This window comes from Mercenaria mercenaria, chromosome 5 (assembly GCF_021730395.1).
Source record: "Mercenaria mercenaria strain notata chromosome 5, MADL_Memer_1, whole genome shotgun sequence".
NCBI lineage: Eukaryota > Metazoa > Mollusca > Bivalvia > Venerida > Veneridae > Mercenaria > Mercenaria mercenaria.
Window position 1 is genome coordinate 5,937,820 of NC_069365.1, and position 26,856 is coordinate 5,964,675.

Below are 26,856 nucleotides of genomic sequence, written 5' to 3' on the forward strand. Positions count from 1 at the left end.
TATTTAGGGTTAATGGCTCTTAAGATTACAAGAAATGGAAATTATATAAAAAAAGTAATTATTTGATATAAAAAATAAGACTTTGTTATACACTCATATACACATGTAAGAAGTTTGAATAGTTCATTTTGGGAGTTTAGATCGGCACTAAAATACATAAGAAAATGCAGCATGTGATATGTTTATAATTTCAGGAATGATCACAGACTTGTTTATAGATAAATTCAAGTTCAAAGGTCAGAACATGAAAGGTCGTGTCCCAGCTCTACTTGAAGTGTTAGACAATTATGATCTTCAAACTCTAGTGCAATTCTTTGAACAGACACAGTAAAGACACTGCCGGAAGTATTTCTCATGATCCCAACTAATATTTACCACCACTTTTATACAGAAAATAGATTGAGTGTCAAAAAGATCATTAAAGTGGTAGACAGAAAATTCATATTGGAACAAGACATGGAATGAAAAAAATACTGCAACACTGTACTTTAAGGAGGAATTTAAGCATACTATCTTATTTTTAGCTCGACTATTCGAAGAATAAGTAGAGCTATCCTACTCACCATGGCGTCGGCGTCGGCGTCACACCCTGGTTAAGTTTTTCGTACCAGTCCACATTTTGACAAAGTCTTTTGAGATAAAGCTTTGAAACTTTCAACACTTATTTACCATCACCATGTCCAGTTATAGGCAAGAGTACATAACTCTGTCAAGCATTTTGACTGAATTATGGCCCCTTTTGACTTAGAAATCTTGGTTAAGTTTTTCGTACCAGTTCATATTTTGACAAAGTCTTTTGAGATAAAGCTTTGAAACTTTCAACACTTGTTTACCATCACCATGTCCAGTTATAGGCAAGAGTACATAACTCTGTCAAGCATTTTGACTGAATTATGGCCCCTTTTGACTTAGAAATGTTGGTTAAGTTTTTCGTACCAGTTCATATTTTGACAAAGTCTTTTGAGATAAAGCTTTGAAACTTTCAACACTTGTTTACCATCACCATGTCCAGTTGTAGGCAAGAGTACATAACTCCATCAAGCATTTTGGTTGAATTATGGCCCCTTTTTGACTTAGAAATCTTGGTTAAGTTTTTCGTACCAGTCCACATTTTGACAAAGTCTTTTGAGATAAAGCTTTGAAACTTTCAACACTTGTTTACCATCACAATATCCAGTTGTAGGCAAGAGTACATAACTCCATCAAGCATTTTGACTGAATTATGGCCCCTTTTGACTTAGAAATCTTGGTTAAGATTTTCGTACCAGTTTATATTTTGTGTAAAGTGTTTGACATATGGCTTTGAAACTTTTATATCTTGTTCAGTATAATAGTCTCTATCAGTAGGCAAGAGTACGTAACTCTCTCATCTTTTTTGGCTGAATTATGGCCCTTTTTGAACTTGGAAACTGGTTCTGTTTTGTATATGTCCATGTTTTGTTAAGACTATTTGACATATGTCTTTTAAACTTTAAACACTTGTTTATCATTATGATTTCCATCTCTAGGCAAGAGTACATAACTCTGACAACTATTTTGACTGAATTATGGCCCTTTTTGGACTTTCAAATTTGTTCAGTTTTTCTTACAAGTCAGCGTTTTGTCAAAACTATTTGAACTGTGGCTTTGAAACTTTTAACACTAGTTTATCAACATGATTTCCATCTGTAGGCAAGAGTACATAACTCTGTCAACTATTTTGACTGAATTATGGCCCTTTTTGGACTTGGAAATTAGTTAAATTTTTCATATAAATCCATGTTTTGCCTAACATATAACTTAACATATTTGCCATCATGGTCACACATTGCCATTTAGTGCAAGACTAATCGAAATCCACAAATAAAGGAACATTTTTTGTTTAATCCATTTTTTTGTTTAGTCTAAAAATCTATGGAAATATTTTGACCCCATTCTTCAATCAATTCTTCGAATAGTCGAGCGCGCTGTCATCCGACAGCTCTTGTTGCATTAGCTATTTAGTGTAAAATAGCCAGCATTGAGTTGACACACTGCAAAAATCCCCAGTATTTACTAATAAATTCCTTCACAGTGTTATGTTAAAGGTATAGGTTTTTTTCTGAAATGACTGATACATTTATTTCATAGATGTATGGTCTTTAAAAAGGGAATATTAAACAAAAATGCTGGAATGAAAGTGTCACTTTGTACCTTTGCACTTACATGGTTTATATTTATCCTATTTGTTATCTTCATTTCAACAGTGTAACAAAAAGCTTGTTTTTGATCTGTTATATTTAATATGTTAAGAAACTGTTTCTTAATTCCGTCCACTTATTTAATTTGACCCTTAGTTTCATAATTATTATATCTCGTATTTGGACAGTGTAATTGTCCAGCTTTTGTTATAGATTAGAATTAGACATTTCAGCTTTTGTTTCATCACAGATTTCTTAAAATGAAAGAAAAGCAAGAAATTTGATAAGCAATGGCCCAAGCACCCATTCTCACTTCATTAGGTCTCTTGCAGATGTCCTTTTTGGATTGATCAAAACCACAGCTAACTTGCGATTTTGCTTATTTCCTTTTGACCGTGAGTGGTCAATGTTTTGCTTTATATTTAAGATATGACATTATGTTCAATAGAAAAAAGGTACAAACATCTTTGGCTGTGAGAACTGACATAAAGATAAACTAAGGTTGTTAAATTGTGAAAGTAAATAATTATGTAATTGTGAAACTGTTTATGGATGTGATTTTTATATTGTAATTTATTCATGTATTTTATTTTACTGTTCTGTGATACAATTTGTCAATGAAACTTTACTGCAATAAAGTGATTGTGGTTGTCAATATAGTTTTTGACTGGTTAAAGTGAATCTCTTACCTGCGACTTCAATTTGGTTGAGCTATACTAAGGTCAAGTCCATGTAACAAAGCAATCCTGTTGGCTTATGTTTCTGCCTACATGTCTGTGAATTAATGCGTTGAGGGATACTAAGGGTCTGTTTTTCATAATTAAAGTTGCAAAGTTGCAGTATGACCCGTTAGTGTTCTGTAAAACTGAACAAATAGCAACACCTAACTAAAGAACAAAAGGAAGAAAATTGAGCTCACCTGTTGAACATTTCTAACTCATTCCCTTATAAGTATAAAACGCTTCAAATTTACTTGTTTGCAAAATGCTTTATCTACTGAAACAATGGTGTAGAAGATTTCCCCTACCAACCCTCAATAATCCCAGGATGTAGTATAAAAAAGTATAATGAAAGCTACCTTGCTGGCTTTAGCATAGGCATCTATGTAAAAAAAAGTAATTCTTTTCATTTTATATATTCCTGATTTAAAAGGAAAATATCGACAAATGTGTTGTCTACACTTGATATTTTTTTTAGTTCACTTGCACTTTGTTCAAGTTGAGCTACTAGTGGTTTTGGATGGTCCATCTCAGTTTTAACATTTTAACTTGTACATCTTCTCCTTTGCAACTACTGCTCAGAATTACACCAGACTTGGTCTGTAGCATCTCTCTTATTTATTATACCCCCACAAAACGAAGTTTGGGGGGGTATATAGGAGTGAGCTTGGCGGTTGATCGGTTGGTCGGTCCGTTGGTTTTGCATGGTTTCCGGATTATAACTCAAGAAAGGCTTGACCAATTTTAATAATTTTTGGTACACAGGTGTAACATCAGAAAATACAGGTCAAGTTCGAATTTGGGGTCAGTAGGTCAAAGGTCAAGGTCACAGTGACCCTGAACAGTTAAATGGTTTCCGGATGATAACTTGAGAACGCTTGGGCCTAGGATCATAAATTTTGGTACACAGGTGTAACATCATGAAATGCAGGTCAAGTTGACTTTGAGGTCTGTAGGTCAAAGGTCAAGGTCACAGGGACTGATAACTTGAGAACGCTTGGGCCTAGGACCATAAATTTTGGTACACAGGTGTAACATCATGAAATACAGGTCAGGTTCTACTTTGAGGTCAGTAGGTCACAGGTCAAGGTCACAGTGACTTGGAACAGTTAAACGGTTTCCAGATGATAACTTGAGAATGCTTGGGCCTAGGATCATGAAATTTGATAGGGAGGTTGGTTATGACTAGCAGATGACCCCTAGTGATTTTGAGGTCAGTAAGTCACAGGTCAAGGTCACAGTGATCCGGAACATTTAAACAGTTTTCGGACAATAACTTGAGAATGCTTGGGACTAGGATCAGATAATTTAATCTGGAGGTTGGTCATGTCAAGCAGATGACCCATATTGATTTTGAGTTCCAAAGGTCAAAGGTCATTTAAACCTTTTACGGACAATAACTTGAAAATGCTTGGGCGGAGGATCATAAACTTCATAGGGAAGTTGATCATGACTAGCAGATGACCTCTATTGATTTTGTTGTCAGTAGGTCAAAGGTCAAGCAAGTTCGGCTTTGACATTGGCTTAGTTCTGTGACAAGGCCATATTGTGGGGGTATAATTTGTCACTCCTGTGACAACTCTAGTTCAGATGGTTACACTTAATAATATGTAAAGGCCACTAGAGCTAAAAATAGAAGAAATAAAAAGACTTTTTAAAACAGATTTTTATAAACCACTTGATGGATCCTCATCAGCTTGGCCTGTTGCATTCTTCCATGATCATCTTGTTAGTTTGTACAAATGGTTCCGCTTGGTCCCTCCTAGATGCCACAAGAGCTTAAAATAGAGAAAAAAAATCTTTAAACAACTTTTCCTATGAACCACTTCATGGATCTTCATGACAGTTGGTCTGTAGAACCCTTGTATGATATTTATCTCTATTAAAAAATCGCTTAAACAACTCGAGAACCACTTTACTGGTCTTCAAAAAACTTTGTGTATAGCATTTTTGTATGGCCCACTCTTAGATTTGTTCAAGTGGTTCTGCTTGTCCATTTTAAGGGGACACCAGAGCTAAAAAATGGAAAATAATGTATAAATAGCTTCTCATGAACTACTTCATGGATCTTCACAAAACTTGGTCTGTAACATCCTTGGAAGATGCTCTCTCAAAATTTTTCAAATGATTATGTTTGACCCTTAAGGGACCACAAAACTTTAAAATAGAAAAAAATTCTCAAGAGCCATTTGATGGATCTTCAGCAAACCTGGTCTGTAGCATCCTTATATTTTATTCAAATGGTTTTATATCCTTTCCGAACCTGTAACTTAATAAAACGTATTAGCGTCTGGTGTCCCTTTCACACTTCTGTAGAATCAACATTTGTTACACGGAATTCATTTTTAAAATATTTCTGAAATGTCTAGGTCTGCAGCTCTCAAATAAGGAAATATCTTATATCCGAGGCATATACTGACACTTTCAGATAACATCAGTTAGGACCTTTTGAGCGATTTGACGAAGTTCCAAAAAACCCTTGCTCTGTTACGGACCTCTGTGGGATTTGTGTTTAATCCGAGTTCAAATATGTTTTCATAGATGAAAAGCTGACATGTCGTGCTAAAGCCCAGGTGTTTTCGAGTCGTTAGAAAATGTTGAAAATTGACTCGCCATAAGCAAAAAAAAAAAAAAAAGTCCACGCACATACATTTTGACCTATATCGCTCACCTGTTAAACTTGGCCTTGGGATCATCAAGATAAATATCTTGACCAAGTTTCATGAAGATAGGATCATAAATATGGTCTTTAGAGTGTCAACAAGCTTTTCCTTTGATTTGATCGGGTGACCTAGTTTTTGACCTCACATGACCCAGTTACAAACTTGGCCTAGGAATCATCAAGATAAATATATTGACCAAGTTTCATGAAGATAGGGTCATAAATGTGGCCTCAAGAGTGTTAACAAGCTTTTCCTTTGATTTGACCCGGTGACGTAGTTTTTGACCCCACATGACCCAATTGCGAACTTGGCCTAGAGGTCATCAAGATAAACATTCTGTGCAAGTTTGTATCAAAATCAAAGCATGAATGAACCCTCTTTATGGCTGAAAGGGCCAAAATAGAAAATTTTGCCCTTTCAGGGGCAGTAGAAAGGGGCAGTAACTCTAGAACCCATTATGGAATCTAGCTGGTTTTCAAAAGAAGCCGAGATCTTTTTGTGACTTGTCTGTAAGTGTGGTTAAAATCAGATGTAAAATGTCACTTCTATCGTGTTCACAAGGTAAAAATAAACAAATTTTGCCCATTCCGGGGTCATTTAGGGGCCGTAACTCCGGAACCTATGATTGGATCTGACGGATTTATCTTGTGATCCAAGATATATTGTTGCTAAAGATATATTGCAAGTTTGTATCAAATCAAATCATAAATGACGTCTCTATATTGCTGCAAAAGCCAAAATAGCAAATTTTGGCTCTTTAACTGGCCATAACTCTGGAACCCATGATGGGATCTGGCACGTTTTCGAAAGGATATTATGTCAATACAAATTGTGTGCAAGTTTGATTAAATTCCATTGTAAAATGTGGTCTGTATCGTGTTCACAAGAAATTGTGAACGGACGACGTACGACGGACAAAATACGATCACAAAAGCTCACCCTGACTTAAAAAAACCAAATTAAATTAATTGATGAACTTCAATCAAACTTAGTCTATAGCATCCTTACATGGATCTTTATTTAAGTTTTTTTTAATGTTCTGTTTGACCCCTCTTATGGACTACCCGAGCTAAAATTAAAACTTCATGTCATAACCAATTGATGGACCAAACTTAATCTGTAGCACTCTTGGTTAGATCTCTCTTAAGCTTGTTGAGCTTGATTATGTGTTTTAGGGCCGTGTTACTAAAATGTGAAAAAAACTTCATCTATTTTTTTAATGAAACTGACTAAAGCATGTTCACCAAACCTGGTCAGAAGCAAGGTCAGATGGCCAAGGTTCTCCTCAGGTGAACTTCTGTTTCTCTTGAAAACTGTCACTACTTTACAGATATATTTCAAACTTAAGAAAGTCTTCTCACGTTATCACCTACTTGCGTAATTAGGTTCATAACCAGCATAAATATATTACGATTTTTTCCGTTTTTACTTAGGATTTGCTCTACTTCTTATTCAGTTTGTATATGGTTTTGTAAACGTTTTAAGATGTTGCAGGAAACTGGTGTCATTTGTGAAAAAAAAACAACATTTCACTTGTCTTGATTATTTTACAGTGAAAAAATAAGATCCCAATCAACTATAATAATTTTGGTGTCATTGAAAAACAATATTTCTATCGATATAATTTATTGTCCTGAAATTCTCATCTAAACATTTTAAATGATCACATTGCGTGTATACAACCACACCTGGATATTGAAAAATAAAACAGCATGCTAACAACAGGAGAACTTACTTCACAACTGACAAAATAAATTTCGGTGTTATCGAGCGTAGGGGCGGATCTCTGACTGATGTAAATAATGGTAATCTCAAACAAGAGGGCCAATATGGCCTTAGGTCGCTCACCTGAGTAACACACCATAACAGTGTAAACATGTTTGACCTCGTGATTTCATAGACAAATATTCAGACAAATTTTCATTAAGATTGGACCAAAAATGCGGCCTCTTGAGTGTAAACAAGCATTTTCTTTGATTTGATCTAGTGACCTAGTTTTTGACCCCACATAAACCAGATTTGTACATGTCCGATATTTTATAAAAACATACATTCAGGCAAAGTTTCGAGAAAAATTGGAGCAAAGAAGTGGCATCTAGAGTGTATACAAACTTTCATTTTGATTTGACCGGGTGACCTAGTTTTTGACCCCACATAACCCAGTTTATAACTAGGCCTACAAATCATCAAGATAGTCATTCTGACCAAGTTTCATGAAGATAAATATGGCCTCTAGCATGTTAACAAGCTTTACCTTTGATTTGACCTACTGACCTAGTTTTTGACCTTACATGACCCAGTTTCAAATGTGGCCTAGAAGTTATCAAGATTAACATTCTATGCAAGTTTGTATCAAATCAAACCATAAATGAAGTCTCTATATGGCTTCAAAGCCAAAATAGCAAATTTTGACCCTTTAAGGGGCCATAATTCATGATGGGATCAGGCCAGTTTTCGAAAGGAACCGATATATTACGCCAATAAAAGTTGTGTGCAAGATTGATAAAAGTTGATTACAAAATGTGGTCTCTATCGTGTTCACAAGCCAGAAATAACAAATTTTGGCCCTTTAAGGAGCCATAACTCTGGAACCCATGATGGGATCTGATCTGTTTTCGAAAGGAACCGAGGTATTATACCAATACAAGTTGTGTGCAAGTTTGATTAAAATCGATTACAAAACGTGCCCTCTATCGTGTTCACAAGAAATTGTGAACGGACGAACGGACGGACGAAGAGCGATCACAAAAGCCCACCGCAGTGACAGGTAAGCTAAAAAGGAACAAAATAGGTATAGCAAACAAACAACTAAAATTCAACGCTACATTGGTTACAATGTAAAGCAGATGGCCACTGAATAAGAAATCAGGTTGCAGAATATACTACATATCCTGCACAATAATGCAGTGGACCGCTGCGAAACTCCGCCCGCCAGGTCGATTAAAACGCACAATAGTATGCTGTTTCTTTTAAAAACCAGGTGTTAATTGTTGCAACTTGAATATGAGAGAAAAACTAGTTTTTCATGACAGTATATCTGTTTTGTCACATGGTGCTGTAACTTAATTTTATAGAGCGATATTGTACATAAGATGAGAATTATCAATATGCTGTGAAAAAATAGATACAGATATAAATAGATAAATTTGCTGTGAAGGTAGCGTAATTTCTGTTATTTTCGATATGACTATAAGTGGAACATATTAAATAACTAACTCTGCAAGACGAAGCTCTGGAGGAATAGGCCCTTAAATGCGTTCAAGCAAAAATACAGGAGTCTTCGAGTGTTTGCCCAGAAGTAATGAAATGTGCAGCATCCCTTACACTCCCGTCTACTATTATTATCCAAATATATTGAATTGATTCCTTAATCCCAAAAGGACTATGGACTATAATAACACTGATGAATTAATTGACGTGTATGAACAACGTTATCTACCAGATTAAAATAGATATGTACTTAAGGCATTTAATATAGTTGATGTCCAGTGTTTTTCGTTTAGAACTTCTTAAGTTAAAGCACTGTTACACTTTAATTATTTCTATTAATATATGGATCTATTATTCCCAGTTGTTGCTCATGGAGATATTGTTATTTACTTTCTGTTTTGAGGTTTATGGGACACTTCAGATGGGCATGATCGGTCTGTCCTGCTGCCCCTTCACCGTTATCAAAACTCTGCCACAGTTAATGTGCACCCATAATTATTATTTTGCGTCAATTCCTTCTGCGTGACTAACCCTTTAAGGCCTTGTCATGAGTATTTTAATATTTGTGTTTGTATGAATAAATACAACATAGAACTTTCAATATTTACTATTTATTTATGAAACTACTTTAGAAATTTCGAAACAACTCGCATTTGGCTTAAATACCATTTAGCTATTCTTGATTAGCAGTTTCACATGTTTAAATAATACACTCATTACAGTGAACCATGAACATTTAAACTACACGTATAAATTTATTGCCATACTTGTACGGGTACTGATGTGTCTAAATTCCGAGTATTGCAAGCTCTTCTTTCCTTGTTTTTTTGTTTAACACCTTTTCAAACAGTATTTCAGTTATATAACAACAGGCAGTCAACCTAAGATTTGTAACAAACAATTATAGCAAGACCCCGGGCACAGTCTCAGATATCATAAAAGACTTAAATTGGAAAGCATTAATTTCATTTTATGAGTTTCGTTGCTGATAAATGTGTTATTCTATCAGCCAGAGATTCGATATCAGTGAGGTATATATATTCACGTTTGGTACTGAGGAAGAAGTAGCAGGCATGACAGGTGCTTCAGTATCGGTATAAGAATAATCGACAGGCTCAAAATATTCAGAATCTTTCCCACTCTCGCTTCCACATGCGATTCTGTATTTCGTACTGGTTTTCTGGTGACCAGGAGAGGGTTTGTTACGTCTTCATTTGTTAATTGTTTGCGCGACATTAATTATATCCTTGCTGTCTCTTGTATTTTCGGGCTAAGTTTCCAAATTTTGTACATTTTCTTTGTTAGTTTACCAAAAAGCCACCATACTGTAAACATACGGAAGCAAATTCCTTCCACTTCGGGAATTGTCTGGTAACAACACTTCCTTTGTTTAATTTTTCATTTGTTTTGAATTGTCCTAAAAGAAATCTGATACTGGTTGTTGTGAATAACCTCAAACTTATCACGATTGTCTGTAATGTATTTCATAGCAACCACTTTCAGCAGTTTCGGCTTTAACTTTAAGTCTTGTACATTCACTTGTACCGAGTTTGGCAGGTAAAACAAGCTGCAGATTAACTTGGTCCATGCATCAAAAGTCATTGTAACGCAACAAAGAGTTAAATGTTTTAAGCGCATCTTTCCTGTTAAAATCAGACCTTTGTCGAAAAAGTCCAGGTTGCTTATTGTCAGCTGTGCTAAATTATGGAAAGAAGGTAAAGTTTTCACTAAGCAGCTTGATATCTCACACATGTCCTTTTCTTCAACTTTTATCACACCGGATATAGCAACAGCAAATGTTTCTATCTTCCTGGCACCTCGCAGGCAGCAAATAACATTGACTGCCGCGCTGACTCTTCTTAGATCAACAAAATGAAGTTCGCATACTCTAAGGTTAGCTGTCCTGAGATTTCTAATTTCAAAGTTTATCTTTTCTAGTTTCAAGGCTTCCAAATGTTCCAGTTTGGCCAATTCCACAGAGTTCTGAATGGCTAATTGTGGTTCAACATCTTCAATGTCACTTAGCTCTAGTTGGGAGAGGTGTTCTGCTTTGGACAGATTTGAAAACAACATGGAGAGTTGTTGGCTTGTCAACAAAATGTATTTCAGATGGAGCGATCGCAGCATTGGCATGCATGGAAAAAGATGGACTATTTCCTTTTCGATGTAGAATAGAGCATGCTTTATTGAAACCACTTCTAAAGTATCGGAGGATTGTTCAATGATATTATGTATCAATATTATTGTAGTGTTACTGTCCAGTCGTTTTGCGTCAATCAACTGTAATCGACCGTGTACACCAACTGTTGCTGTGAACTCTGTCATATCTGAACGGTTAAACAAGCCATTGAAGAAAATTGATCTAACTTTGGATGGGTCGATGTATTCAAGCATTTTTCCATTCACTTCTGTATCCACAATGACATCAGCAAGTTTGGCAGTTGTGTTTTCTGTTTCATTATTTAACCTTTCAGTTACACATTTGAAAATAAATTCTTGTATATCATTCAGTATTTTCGGCATTTCAGAGACAATGTCCGCACATATGCGTAACCTTTGGTCCTCTAAAACTCTCTGGTAGACGTTTTCTACGATATGTACATACAATGGAGGATATAATCCTGAAAGCAATAATAGTATATTTGACTTCTCAAGAATTTTCTCTGTTGAGTTCACATGTGTAAACATGTGGGTGATCAAGGAAACTGTCTTGGAAGATTCTCCACTTTTGGTCGCACCAAAGAAAGGCAACCACCTTCTTTCCTTTGAACTTACTGCGTGAATCGCAATAAAACAGGCGCAAAGAAACTCTTGGAATGACTTGTGCTTGAATGATATCAACCTGCTAGTTTCTTTTGCAGCGAAGTTTAACAGTCTGTCCTCGGTTAGTATTCCAATTTTCAGTGCGAACTCGATTTCCTCCTTTGACATACCACACTGGCCGGCAAATTCTTCATTGAAGTAAAGCATCATTTGTCCATTTTCAGAGAATAAAGTGTGGTATGCCAATTCCCCGAAGAAGTACAGAAGTAATTTGAACATCTTACAATTTTCGTGTCCACTGAAACATTTTGGAAGTATTAAATCTGTCAGTTTATTTCTTTCTGCTCGTTTTTTGAGCTGGGTATGAAGGTTTTCTTCCAGCTGCCGGAAGCTAGCGTTGCAAGCTCCACGCTTTTCACTCCATCCTAGCAACATTTCAAACATGGAACAGTAAGTTTTACATCTTGAGTTACTTAACGAGTTTCCGTCATGCCATGTGCATATCAGTTGTTGCACTATGACTGGAATATATCTCAACTCGGTTACATTTGAATGTTTGAGTTCAGTCAAAAATTCATCTGTGCATTTATTTCTGTGAAACCTTTTGTTAAGTCTAGGTACGACCCTTTTCCCCATCAAAACGATTGACTTGTCATCAACGCCTAACAAAGAGATTTGCTGTTCTATGTCCTTATCTGTAAGACGAAGCACGCCAATTTTCCATTCTCTTGTTGTTGTGAAAATTGTGTATGACTTTCGGAGGTCTCTTCTTGGAAGGCCAGGCGTCTCGTAGGGAGAGCATGGTGCGGTGTCTGCTGGTGGGTTCCATTCATCAAGACCATCCAGGACAATAAGACATCTGTCTGAATCATTTTCTATAATTTCTGCAAAAACTTCTGGATTTTCACAACCTATGAGCAACTGATGATTTATCATATCATTTATATGACTGTCCGAGTAAGCATGTCTCAGCGAGATAAAAAACAGAAATTCGAACTCTTTCATTTCCAAAATATCGCCAGACAGCGTAGCCGTGTTCTCACTATGTGCTTGACACCATACATCAAGCATGTGTCTACAGAAGGTAGTTTTACCTGTGCCTGCCTCTCCAACTAAGTATATGCTTTTCATTTTTGAGTCACCATTCTTGAATATTTGTTTGTACGTCTGAACGACTGTATGTTTAGGCTTTCTCACAGAGTCTTCATCCGGATTATCATCAAAAAACTCAGTTTTATTATTCATCATCATCCATGGCGTAACATATACATCTCCAATATGGATGTCCTGCTCGTCTGGAGAAGTCGGCATAATCGAAACTTTAGTGCAATGATTTCTGTACAGTTTGATCAGACTCCTTTGAAACTCTGCAATAAACGTTCAGTGGGTAAATTTTAGTGATGTGATATTAGAATATGGAAATATCAATATACTTAAAGAAAAATGACTTTAGTATAGGCTGTAGCAAATACATACTTTTTGTAAAAAGAAACATCGGTAAAACCGATGGATGCTCCCCGAAATTTGTATATCAAAACAGCAAAAATGGAATTCATTGAATGGGCACATACAGTTTAAAAGGCAATATCTCATTGGAAACTCATTCCAATGGATAATGAAGAAAATATGCTTATCTCCTCTTGAGAGTGAAGCGTACTACAAATTTTTGCTGAATTCCAGGCAGTGGTTGTTGAGAAATATTCCGGACTATGATGGCGCTATGTTTTGCTAATGTTGAATAATCAAAGGGCAATAAATCAGTGAAAATTATCCAACAGGAACATGAAGATAACAGGCACATCTCCTCTTGATATGAAGTATGGCTAAATTCCAACCGGTGGTTCCTGAGAAATACTCCGAACAAGAATTGTACTACTGTATACTATTGTTGAGTAATCAAAGGGCAATAACTCAATGAAAAATCATCCGACCAGAACACGAAAATAATATGCGCATTTCCTCTTGATAGTGAAGCTTCATATGAAGTTTCTCTAAATTCTAACCAGTACGTGGTTACTGAGAAATATCCCGAACAAGAATTGTACTATAGTATACTGTTTTTGAATAATCAAAGGACCATTACTGGGTGAAAAATCATCAAACCGAAACACGAAGATAATATGCGCATCTCTTTTGATAGTGAAGCTACCTATGAAGTATGGCTAAATTCCAACCTGTGGTTCCTGAGAAATACTCCGGACAATAATTGAACTATAGTATACCACTGTTAAATAATCAAAGGGCAATGACTCTGTGAAAAATCATCCAACCGGAACAAGAAGATAAAATGCGCATCTCTTGATAGAGCAGCTTCCTATGAAGTTTTTCTAAATTCAAACCAGTGACTGCTGTGAAATATCACGGACAAGAAATGTGGGACGGACGGACGAAGCAGCGACTTCATGCTTCCCCTTTGGGAAGCATAAAAACCACTAATCCTTTTATTTCATCAATTCTTGCAAATTTGTTTTGCAATGATGTAAAACATATATATAACATGCGGACCATGATGGCCCTAGTTTGCTCACTTTTGTTGCATATCACTAACATGTTTCACTGGGGATACGGTTTAACCGTTTTATTCTAGTCCAAATTATTTGATGTCAGAACTGATTCTGAGATATTTTCGTGATAGGATAGAATCCTTCTCCAAAAAGATGTACGTCAAAACCAGTATTAGGACCTTTTGTTTGGTGTAAATACATTCAGGTAAAAACACGTTCAGGCAATATACTTAAACGATGAAATCGTAAAACTGAATCATTTTATGGTTTAAACATAGCAGTTAAACATGTTTAATAAAGCATAAACACTATCATGTTTCATTTGGCTACCTGGTTACCCCTTTACCGGTCCGCTATTACACTTAGTACAGTGCGGTTGGTCGTTATCGATCACATGACACGAAACGGAGTCATGTAAACTTTAGGATGCTTTGTTTAAAACAGTGACAAACTCGTGTTTTGCTATTTATTGACATAAACATCAACTGAATGGAAGGAAAAAATGGATATTCTTTCCAGGTATCTTAAAATACCATTGATATTTTTGTTTTTAAAAGTTAAAATGCGATTTAAAAATCGCAGCGTAGAATCGTCGCGGGAAAGGTCCTTCCTCTGTTGTACGTGTAGATATATTGACCTGTTCAAAAATTATCACAATATGGCGACTCGTGTACATTTAGTTGGACTATCAACTATTCCAGCAGCGAGTCAACTAAGGACCAATTGTGTGAAATTCAATTGCGGACAAGATAATTTTCAAAGTGCACCCGCTATATAAAATAAAACCCAGGATATTGCAGCCATGAGATTTAGTAAAAGGAGCAGTCATCTTTGAAGGAAGTTTAACCTTAGAGCATTTCTGAACTGAAACCTGGATAGCAAATTCAAATAAGATTTCCGCACACGTAGAGATGCACAGAAACATTTGAAAGAGACAAATATTCCCACAATGCTTTATGTAAATTAGGCAGACCATTTATCAAGTTTTTCAATGGTTTGACCTTGTGACTTAGTTTTAACATTATCCTGAAGTTTTTAGAAGACCAAGAATACAATGTTGTGTTTAGAATGTTAAACAAGAGGGTCATGATGACCCTAGATCGCTCACCTGAGTAATATAAGCTACATGTTTTCAAATGTCAAACTGATGCTAAAACATTAAGAAAGCAGATCAGTAACTCATATTTATGGTCACTGAAAGTCAGTTGTAAGATCAGTATGCAAAACTGTTCATGTCATCCAAATTTTAAGGCTTTATCTTAAAGAAGCACAAGAAAGTATGTCAATAGGTTACATTCGTGGTCACTGAAAATCAATTTTAAGATCGGTTTGCTAAACTGTACATGTCATCCAAATTTCAAGGCTGTATCTTAAAAAACAAAAACGTAGGTCAGTAGGTCACATTCCACACGACCCAGATTCGAACTTGACCTAAAGATCATCAAGGTTAACATTCTGACCAAGTTTCATAAAGATACAGTCGTAAATGTGGCTTCTAAAGTGTTAACAAGCTTTTCCTTTGATCTGACCTGGTGACCTAGTTTTTGACCCCGACTGACCCAGATTTAATATTGATGTAAAGATCATTAAGATCAACATTGGCTAAGTTTCATTAAGATATGGTCATAAATGTGGCCTCTTGAGTGTTAACTAGCTATTTCTTTGATTTAGCCTGGTGACCTAGTTTCTGTCTCTACCTGACCCAGATTCGACGACCTAAAGATCATTAAGATTAACATTCTGACCAAATGTCATTAAGATATGGTCATAAATGTGGCCTCTAGAGTGTTAACTAGCTATTCCTTTGATTTGATCTGGTGACCTAGTTTTTGGCCCCAGATGACCAAGATTAGAACTTCACCTAAAGATCATCAAGATTAACATTCTGACCAAGTTTATGAAGATACTTCGTGCTCAGGTGAGTTAAAAGCTGTCTGTAAGACAGCGCGCTTCACTATTTGGCGATTTGACAGTAAAATGAATTTATGTCTCAAAAGAGACCTCTACTTTAAAAGGAAGATACACCAAGGTATAAAAAGACCCTACTACTCGGAGGGGTTAAAGTTATGTCCAGAAAACGAAGTTTGTCAAAATATTTAAGTATGAACTGGGCATAATTTGGTCAAAAATACAAATCAGACTTATGGGGGTTGTTACCACACATGCAAATGATGATGATAAAGATATATTTTAAGATTCAAGTCATTATCTAATTTTGTACTAAAGTTATATCTAGAAAGCGAAGATTGTCAAAAAACTTAAAGTATGAAAGGGGCATGATTCTGTCAAAAATACAATTAGAGTTATGGGGATTGTAACCAGACATGCAGATAATGATTGACCTTATGTATAATGGGCCCATCTCCTGCACATTGTTTGTATGATGGACAATGTTTATGTATAAGCAATAGTAACAAAGATATGACAGAAAAACAAAAGTTGCCAAAAAACTTTAACCTTAAAAATATCCTAAAAATATAACACCTGGGTGACCTTGACCTTGGTAATAATGGGTCCAACCCCTACACATACTTTGTTTGCATGCTGAACAATGTTAATGTGAATTTACAGTAAGATATAAGCAAAGGTTGACGAAAACATTTAACCAAGAAAGCTCACGCCGACGCCGGCACGAGGCGAGTAGAATAGCACCCCTATTCTCCGAATAGAGCTAAAAAGAACTTTGATGGTGGAACAAAAAACGTGGCCTCAGTGATAACAAGTTTGTTTCTTACCATATGACATATTGCCGTAATTTAAGACTTCAGATAACCCAGTTTTGAAACTGAACTAGATTCCGTACAGACAAATACTTTGAAAATATGATCTGAAGAGTATTAAGAAATATTTTCATTTATTTGAACTAGCGGCGTAGTTCTTGACCTTATTGTATACCATTTTAAACTAAACTTCATAGAAACAAAATTTAATATTCTGACAATAATTAATCACGATCAACTAGAAAATGTGGCTCTAGAGTGTGAACAAGGTTTTCTATGACATGACTTAGTGGCCCAGTTTAAGACCTAAGGTAAACTCAACCTTGCTAGGTTTCATAGAGGCAAACATCCTGACAAAGTGTTATAAAAGTCAAGCAGAAAATGTGGTCTTTACAGTATTCAGTATTAACAAGGTTGATCTAATATTTGACCTAGTGACCTACTTCTTGACCTCAAAGTAGCCTTTTTCCAATGTACATTAATTGTATTGGGATAAACGTTTTGACTAGGGTTTATGATGGTCAAGTAAAATGCGGCATCTACAGTGTTATAAAAGTTATTATATGATCTGACCTAATGGCCTCAAATAACCCAGTTTCAAACTTGACCAGTTTCAAAAAGATAAACATCCATAAGTTCTTTGAAGATAAGATAGAAAATGTAGTATGTCCTGTGTTTCAAACGTTTTCCTATGAAAAATATTTCTTTTTCAGTTTATCTTTGTTTTTAGCTAAACAAAGACGCAAATGCAAAAAAAAGAACAGTTTAAAGCTTTTGTGAAAGGTAGTCATTAGTGTAATATGCTACTGATCAGAGTGACCGTGGCTAATGGCTATGACCAAATTTTGAAAAATGTTAGAAGACAATGAGAATGACACATATTATAGTGTATAGTCAGCCCCGGAAATAACAAAATGGAAAAAGTGGAAACTTCACAAGTCGCTCAACACAACAAAAAAACGTAAATGTTGCAGACTCGGTTTGATTGAGCCTGTTCATGGACGGTAGTGGAAAAGCATGCTATCGTCCACACCCTCTAGCCCCGGGTTGAACAGAACTCGACATTTACACATGTTAAAAGTACAAAAAACAATTTAGAGACATCCGCAGATGTGTTCATAGGACGGTGCACATGGAACCTTCAATGCTACACTAGTGTGCAATTCCTTGAAAAGCGGCTTATGGTCCCAAGTTAAATTAATGTGTTTGCCCTAAACGAGAAAACAATGGGCAGAACTAAACAAACTGGAATTTAGAAAGGGGGTCTGAGGTTATGGAGCCTGCATATCATAGGAACTGCCAAAAGACAAAATTAAAAAGCAGGCACCATATCCAAGGGGTGATTATACAATACCCAAAGCTATGAAAGCGGGAGTATTGGAACCACCCAGTCCACACTTGAATCTTGTTTTTGATTATATCATTTTATTTGAAAAGTGCCTTTCCTCTGTTTTAAGAGCTATCCCACCCTGCAAACGATGCTGAATAAGTGACTTCAAAAGGCCAACCAAGATACACTGCCGCTAAAACATCTGGAAAGAAAACTACTTTTGAAAAGATCCAGCCTGATTTAGACTCGAATTAAATTCACATTAAAGTCCAAACGCAAAACATAGTACATATACCGTATATCATCGACCCACTGTACAAAAACACCACTTTGCACTTAAAAGAGTCTCTTTGGGTTAATTGGGACCTATAGTCTTTATAGATCTCACACTTGTCAATGGTTTGCGCAGAATAAGGGTTGGGAAACGGACACCGGATATAAAAAGTGATAAGTAAACAAACAAATGTGCCTTCATTTTTCTTTACCAGATGTAAGATTTGTTGTATTAACGCTTATCTACCGTATCCACAAATAAAACCAGTGTTCGAACTAATGTTTGGACTATAATATATTTAAGGAATAATACAAGTATCAAAATTAGGTTTCTTGTAGAGTAGAATTTCTTATGCGTAGAAATATGTCACTCAGGCCGAAAAATTATTATATCGATTCTTACACGACTTACTTCAAATAACGTTAGACAAGAATTAGAGCAGTATTTTCATCAAACGTAAATTACTATCCATCGATACGGACGGGGGAAGTTTACAAGAACAGAATAGAACAGAATAGCCAAAATACGGTGGGAGCGCAGCATAGTTCAAGGTCGGTTTATTGCAGAATAACCCGAGATAGAATTTGCTGTATAAGTATGTAGGTTATTAGCTGGTCATGGTAGAATGTGTAATGCTTACGAGATAGCAGGCCATGAAAAATGTGTTTTTCGTGAATTTTGACTCTATTCATCAAGATCCAGATATCAACTACACACTATTTTAAAGGCCTCTAAGGGTGGCAGTTCTTTTTGAATTCTTGAAATATCAAGGTTTGTCTAATACCTAAGTCCTCACTGGTGTTAATAAGCAGAAACCATTTTTCTGTTCTATGTAACAGCAACATCGGTCCAATTGACCAAAAACGCAAAACATGGTTTTCGGAAAAGCTTCAAATGTACCAAAAATATAATCTGGAAAGTAGATCCCCCGGAAGCACAGAGAACAAGGCAAACAGTGAAAATTGCAGGCTCGGTTTGATTGAGTCTATTCATGAGCAGTAATGGAAAATGCAACACTGCCTACGCCCCCTAGCACCGGCTTAAGCAGTATTCAATCTTCAAATCTAAATGAGTTGAAATCCCGAAGGACCAGGCAATATAACAACACTGAGATGATTTACAAAGAACACCACGTAACTTAGAAGGGTCGTGCATTTTGTTTCCTCGGTAAAAACGATTAAAACTTGAAATACTTTTCCCTAGACAAGTTATCATTTGTTCAAAAATAGATTTAAATCTTAAGTTCGGCTCAGGGCGAACGGAAAGACGGATGGATCTACTAGTAACCGCTGAAAATAGTTTTTTTCAATCATTAAACGTCAAAAATGCGCTAATAGCGTAAACAGCACATACAATTTCCAAGGTTAATCATGTACACCTATGTAATCACAGACACTTTGGTACGGCAGGCCAGATGAGAGGATCTGGACCCTATGATACATCATTTCCAATTTTTTTTTATTTCATTTGACTCATTATAAGGGCATAGCTTTCAAAACCTAACAAGTTAAGTCAGTGTAGGATAATATTTAAAAATGTCAACATGGACAATCAAAGCATCGGTGACTACAAGATACAAAACCCTTCAAAATCTTGAACTTTCGACTCGCCGATATTTTTTAATTCAGACTTTGCAGATTACTAGGTTACTAGTCAATCAGCCAAGCACACCTAAGCAAATAATTTACTTAAAGAGGAAACATATTTAAAGTGATTTATTTTCAATTATCTTTGAATTACCTAAAAATCAGCTTCAGAGATGTTATTATATTACTGTTTTGGATCTCTGATAAAATGGTCGTGACCAGAATAAAATAAAAAAGAACCGCCGGTTAGGTTATGGTAACCAAAACTGTATAACATTTGCGAGTCGAAATTTGATGCTCGAAAAAGGTTAACTAATTCTATATGAACACAATACTGTTTAACCATATTTTAACTGATTTGAAATAAAAGTATACTTACTTTTGTGTTTAAAGAAAATATGTAAACCATTCTATGTTAAAATTGCATTAGAAACAAAGAAAAGTAGCTCAGACTATCAGAAGCCCAAGTATCTGTGTATGCGACATCAATTTGACCGAACGTTGCATATTGCTTTGGAAGGATGAACAAATAGACAAACGGATGAAACGACAGACGAACATATGGAGGGGTCAGAGCGAAATTGTTCTAAGTACATATAGAAAAAGAAGCACTTAGAACAGTTTCTCTCTCATCCGTTGACAAAGACAACGTCGAAATCATATCTGTATTTAACGGATTATCATTATCACATACATCGTTACTATCTTCAGTCCACAGGCTATCTCATGTGTAGTTATGTATTCGCTTTGTTTATCCCTAGTACACCTTCAGAGAACTGTGCCATTATATAAGAGAAGAGACATATTCCCATTACAGTCGTACATTTCATAGGATCAATGTATTTGTACCTCTTCGATTCATATCATCACAAGATATTAAAATGTTTTTAAATCGTACAGTGTTCCAAATTCAAGCGTGTATAGGTTTATCACTTTCTTGACTATATCCGTTGTCCATTTTCCCACTGTGAAAATGCAAGGATTTGGCTGATTTCAAACAAAAAGCACATCATATTACCTACTTACCGAGACGAGCCGGAATAATGTGATATTAATTGCTATAATAAAGAAATGTACCTGATCGTCTCTCCAACTGCTCTTTTCTTTCTTGTTTAACTATCTGTGTCCTGTCAAGGTTTTCAATTTGCAACCTAAGGTCTAACATCTCCTGCAAAGCATTGGTTCACATGATTAGATACGAATAATTTAAACATACTTGATACTTAACAAAGAAGCCCAAAACCTCCTCTTTTCTTGACACTAGTTAATGTGTATATGATTCTGTAAAATAAAGTCCATGTTGAAGAAAAACACTTTTACTAAAATAACATGTACTGGTATGATTTATCGAGGTACACGAATATCTTTCCTTTAAGAGACAAAATAATAATCATTACCTGTCGTAATAAATCAACATCAGTTTTAAGGTCGTCGTGATCCTTCCGAAAATTTAGCAATTCACCTTCAAGGACAGTCAGACGCTTCGTAATATCACCCTGGTGTCCTCCGTCAGGGTTGCTTCTAACTTGACTAACAATTTCATCAAGTTCACTTCTCTGTTCTTGACAAATTTGTTTGATCTCCTCAATCGCTTCCAGTTTCTTTCTTTCCACAGCATCCAGGGCATCCTTGATAATTTCAGCCTCGTCGATATCAGTAATACAAAAATTCTTTTCTTTCAGCTGAAATTTATAAACATATTTGATAAAAACTGATAAGTTGTTTTGTGAACCAACTGACCGACAACAAAGTTTCTCAACTAAGATCAAAATAGACTATACATTTTAAAGATGATTATCACTTACATAAGCGCCTTTTCCGACTTAAACCACGACTTTGCTATGTTTGACGGAGTAACGTATAGAAAACTGACCGTTAATGTCTCTGTTAGTGTTTTCTTACTGCTTCTAAGTAATGTTTTGTAAACGTTTACAGATCATTAAAATTCATGAAGGTCCTGTATCGCTCATCTGGCCTAATTCTTAATATCGACAATCTAGTACCTAAACTGGCCTAGATTCCAAAGATACATTTTGGCCATGTTTAATGTAAATCAGGTTGATCATTAACCAAATTTTTTCAATGATTTGACCTAGTGACATAGTTTTTGACCTCTGGTATCCCACTTCTTAATTAGACATATATTTCATGCAAACATTCTGACTCAGATTTGAAACAGATTAGTTCCTTAACTTTATGAATTAAACAATTTAAACATAATGTTTCAATGTTCTAACCTTAAGCAGTTGCTTTACAGCATTAATTGATTCAGGCTTTGAACTAAGTTCTTTTCCATCCTGAAGCAGAGCCACCATATCGTCTATATAACCATCAACCTTTGCATCATCCAGCTCCATTGATCCAGAATGAAGTATATCATTTCTGGCTTGTCTTGTCTGCTCAGATAAGAAACAGAGATGAAAATGCACATTGACAACTGTCGTAGTAATGATACTGTTTAAAATTGTAAACTTTCTACATTTGAGAGGGCTTTTAGATTAATTCAAAGAAAAGTTTCTGGCAGGAATTCACGTTCAAACATTAAAGCGACTGGCCTCTAGATCGTTCGACAACAACAACAAAAAATTATCTTTTTGTAGATATCTTGAAACAAATGCTATAGTTCTCAAGAAGGCTTTAAAACTTAATTACTGACAAACTTAATGTTACGGAAACACATGAGAATTTGCTGTTTCTACTACTTCAAACGATGTTTGTCACGCTTTTACTCCAATGTCTCGATTATATCTATATTTTGAAATCATTATTCACTACTTCAGCTATAGCGCTACTGGTTACGACGACTGGAAAATATCTTTATTTAACCAATTCTGGAGGTCAGTGCCTTTAAAACATAGATCAGCGCTTTCTAGGTTCACTGGGAAAGAAAGGAATGACTTGAATCAAATTCAGTCAACGTGATATGCGAACCTAATCAATTTGCAAACAAGACGTTTCAAGTCATCTCCTAACCTGATGGCGGAGAAGGGATGGGGGTGAGTGGGTGTAATGACATATTTATTACCTTTGAGAAGACGTCATTTCCAGTAATTGTGCACTGTATATGTCCATGAATAGCTTTGTTGTTAATAATGATATGCAGCAGCCCTGAACAGTCAATTTCAGAGATCGAAGTTTTGTTAGCATATCCATGCGCGTTGATGAAACATTTTCCAAACTCGAAATAACTTGTGCACCATAACTGAGCATTTGTGTTTTTCCAGCAAGGAACAGGGGGTGAAGAAGCATGAAGCGTTACGATATTGTCGTATATTGCACTGCATATGTTATATGGACATTTATTCTTTCCACGTGGATACTGGCAGTTGCAGTTCCCATGCCGGAGAGGACACTGCTTGTTAGAATCTCTCACGTGATCCGGTTGAATATTCCTCAGTAGACAGCTGGTGCAAATTTCTGACGTCAATCCGTATTTCGATCTTACATTACAGATACTGTCATTGTGTATTTGTTTAAGATTATTATCCACAAAATCTAACAGTCCGTCCTTGACATACTTTAAACCCAGTCCTGCTCTGACCCAGTTTCTGTATTTACGATTTTTTAACTGCAATGAATGCGTCATGCTTCTTTGTTGTTCATTACATGCCTTTGCTCTAATGCATTCTCAATCTAAATAAATATATAATTTAACAATTTGAAATAAGGCACTGCCTAAATAGGGAATCGATATGCCTGCAACTCATCAAAATTAACATTGAAAATGCATGTTTACGAACGATGTGCTTTAAGTTATTTTCTTCTAGAACGTGTATAACATATCTCTTAAAGATACTCACAATCGTTTTAGAAAATGTCAAGCAGTTACTTCCTGCATATTTCATATTAAAGTGTTAGATGTCATACTCAATTCTCATGGTACTTAAATAATTGTAACTGTATGACCGCTTGATATTTACAAAACTATCTCGTTAACTTATTTATTTTCTCTGTTCAGCCAGCCCTAACAGAGGCAAATGTAAACCAAATCAACCCATCGGTCTTTTTTTTTGTTTGTTTACAATGTGCAAAACGTTGCATAGACGCTTACTGAGACAAGTCTTCCGAAATTTCCGAATCATTTGCAGCTATAATGTGTTACACTGACTACTTGTTTGTTCAATGGCATTTTGAAGCGCATTTAAAGATGTAGACTTATACAATGATATGAATGAAAATCAGCAATATAATTTCGGAATACCTGGAAATGACTCGAGATAACTGTGTGCAATTCAATATAACTTTTAGGCAAAGTAAACGACATTTCATTTTTCAGATGGCAATTTAATGGTCTATGAATATATAAAACGAAAGCATAGTCAAATGTTTGTTTTCTGAAAAATTGTTCTGCGTGCTTTTGCGTTAGAAGGCACCAAAACACTAACACGTTAGACTGACAAATAAGCACACCGATATCACAAATAAAATAGTGAGCCCCAAAACGACAAGTGTTAGTGTGTGAGTTGGCGAAATGTCTTCAAGCGTAATCACTCAGCCGAGTCAATTAAATTCTTTTGTTATAACTTTAGTTACAATTTGATTACTTGCCTAAACTTTTATTCGACCTTTTCGGCGTTAATGTATTGTGTATACCACTGCGTAAACGTATAATGTACTTCGGTCAAAAGTGGGGGACTTTCTCAATTCAACAATGAATTTATATAAATGCCAAGTCTCATAGTCATGGCACAACTGAAATTGACCACGCTAAGAAACGATCTTGCTTATCGCTATATTGAATATTGAAAGATTCTAAATACATAAATTATTCTACAATAATCGAATATATTTGCCTCTTCTTCAGCCCGAACTCAGAAAATCGATCCGTAGTTATGTCATCTAGTGTGGAATGTTTCTTAAAATTTGTAGTCACAACCTTATTTCATATCTGACTTGGAGCAATCGAACTATTCATATCTATACTAAAAAGCGACGACCACTAGAAAATACCTATCAGAAAAGTAAATAAATACTTGTAATTCCGTTTCCTACATTCTACTCGTCTATTCTTAGACATTTTGCTTATATATTACAGCATTTAACATATCCTACTGCCTCCCGGCTAAGGTCAGTTTAAAATACAAATGTTATAATCTAGCTTCTATATATTTAAGGATATCATAGAATATTCAACAACAAATACGTTCACTTCGCTCGTAATAACTTCAAGTATCTATTCTGTTCTCCAGACAATACTGTTGTATTCGGACTTTCCAGCAAGAATATCCTACCACCTTTAATAAGATATTTTGTATTGCTTCTCGTGCAGTAATTATGTTGATTTTTCAAACTATAGACATGTATCTGGTATGTTACTTTTTTCCTATGTGCCTAAACGTTTACGCAATAATAATTAGTAAAATTATGATTGGAAAATTTATTTTGTGTAAACAGATTATTTGGACCGCGTTTTCTATTGCATAAATGGTGAAACGAGTCTGAGAAAAACATCTGCAAACTCAAGCTCCTCTAATTTTCTAATGGTCGTCCCCTATTTGTTAAATCGGACAGAGCTACCGCCAGTAGAGTTTCATTCCCTGGATGCTGGAGACATACGGTATCCGTCCGTACGTTTATTAATCCTTCAAAATAACTGTCGTATTCAGCTCCTTTTTACAGTTCTCATTCTATTCAATAAAACTTTATAAATCATCAGCATCAAGTGGACATATCTCCTTTCTCTAGACAACGATAAATATCATATTACTCAAAGTCTCACAGTCATTAGACAACCCAAGGAAGACCTGATCTTGCTTGTATGGTTCGTTTGTGCCAGACTTTTATTACGTTTTGACCTTGTATGTAAACTCGCTGAATTATTACTTAGAAATATTGCTATTCAAAATTATGTTCTGTCCAGTGTTTTGAGAAAACCCCTCGAAATTGAGATACGTGTACATTTCCATTTACGTCGAAAGGTCTATTGTGAAATCAGCAGCAAAACGACAAATTCCTGACTAGACGTGTTGGACCCCCGCCAGACATCAGAACGAGATGGCACAGATCAAGTAAATTGTCTCTGATCTTATTGTTTGTATAGTATGTTCTGGTATAAAAGCAAGTATTAGTTTGTAAAATAATCACTTACCTGAATATATTGATGGGATTATCTTGAAGCCATATTGAACTATATACATTGAGCGTTAGGGGAAATAGAAGCTACATGTCACATTTTACTTGTATTATACAATCATGTCTAGCAGTGGAAAAAGATAAAAATCCAAATTAGCGCTCTATATAATTTGTGCATGATGATTTCAATTTTAAAATAAATACATTTAACGACAAATATCTAAAACATTCCTGTAAAGTACATTATACTTTGTAGATCTACACTATTCAAAATGGACGACATTACACTGTGACCTACCTTCACGCTTCATATCCTATATCATCAGAGTTTAACGCATAATATAACCAGGACACACACAAAATATACGAACATGACAGGGACGGATCCAGGATTTCGGATTGTGGTGGGTATGGGGTAGCGTGAGAGTCTGGTACTTTGCATCATATAGGGCCAACCACGTGAGCGGCAAGAAGCAAGAAAATAATTTTTAATAATAAACCAACGCTTCGGCGTACGCCGGTCACGTGAACTGCAAATAAAAAAGATAAATTTCCATTTATTTGATTTTCTATTCAGATCTTTTCAAAATAAGTTAGCAAAATATTTCTTGCAGTATGTTTCATCCGTTATTAACCCCAAATGTTCAGATGTTAAAGCGATTTTGTATCACGAACATATATATGATTTGCCACTTTGCCTATCTCACGGGGGAGGAAGTGTTACACGAAAGACGGAGTTCTTCTGATAACTGTTACGGAGTTCCTGGAAAAAGTTACAGAGTTCTTCTGATATCTGTATGACAAAACAAGGAATCGGTCAATAAAATAGTGATTATTTAAATTTAAGAAAATAGAA

At 35.6% G+C, this 26,856-nt stretch overlaps 2 protein-coding genes across 4 annotated transcripts in view; one reads left to right on the forward strand and one right to left on the reverse strand.

The window, feature by feature from the left end:
• Window positions 1–2,814, forward strand: part of LOC123556345 (Bardet-Biedl syndrome 7 protein homolog) — a 35,793-nt gene extending 32,979 nt beyond the window's left edge. For both annotated transcript variants that reach the window (XM_045346975.2, XM_045346976.2), the window contains exon 18: window positions 195–2,814. In XM_045346975.2, coding sequence (XP_045202910.1) covers window positions 195–331 — 137 coding nt within the window. In that variant the 3' untranslated portion in view covers window positions 332–2,814. The remainder of the gene's footprint in view (window positions 1–194) is intronic.
• Window positions 2,815–7,350: 4,536 nt separating this feature from the next.
• LOC123556346 (uncharacterized) lies at window positions 7,351–26,632 on the reverse strand. 2 transcript variants are annotated; one of them, XM_053542569.1, is made up of 6 exons: window positions 26,299–26,632; window positions 22,954–23,561; window positions 22,166–22,324; window positions 21,326–21,610; window positions 21,006–21,096; window positions 7,351–12,881 (listed from the first exon to the last, which is right to left on the reverse strand). In XM_053542569.1, the coding sequence occupies exons 2-6, from the start codon at window positions 23,512–23,514 to the stop codon at window positions 10,150–10,152; spliced, it is 3,828 nt and encodes a 1,275-aa protein (XP_053398544.1). In that variant the 5' UTR covers window positions 23,515–23,561; window positions 26,299–26,632; the 3' UTR covers window positions 7,351–10,149. The 2 variants fall into 2 exon arrangements, with proteins under 2 accessions (XP_053398544.1, XP_045202914.2); XM_045346979.2 differs by lacking the exon at window positions 26,299–26,632 and adding an exon at window positions 26,017–26,263.
• Window positions 26,633–26,856: the final 224 nt, after the last annotated feature.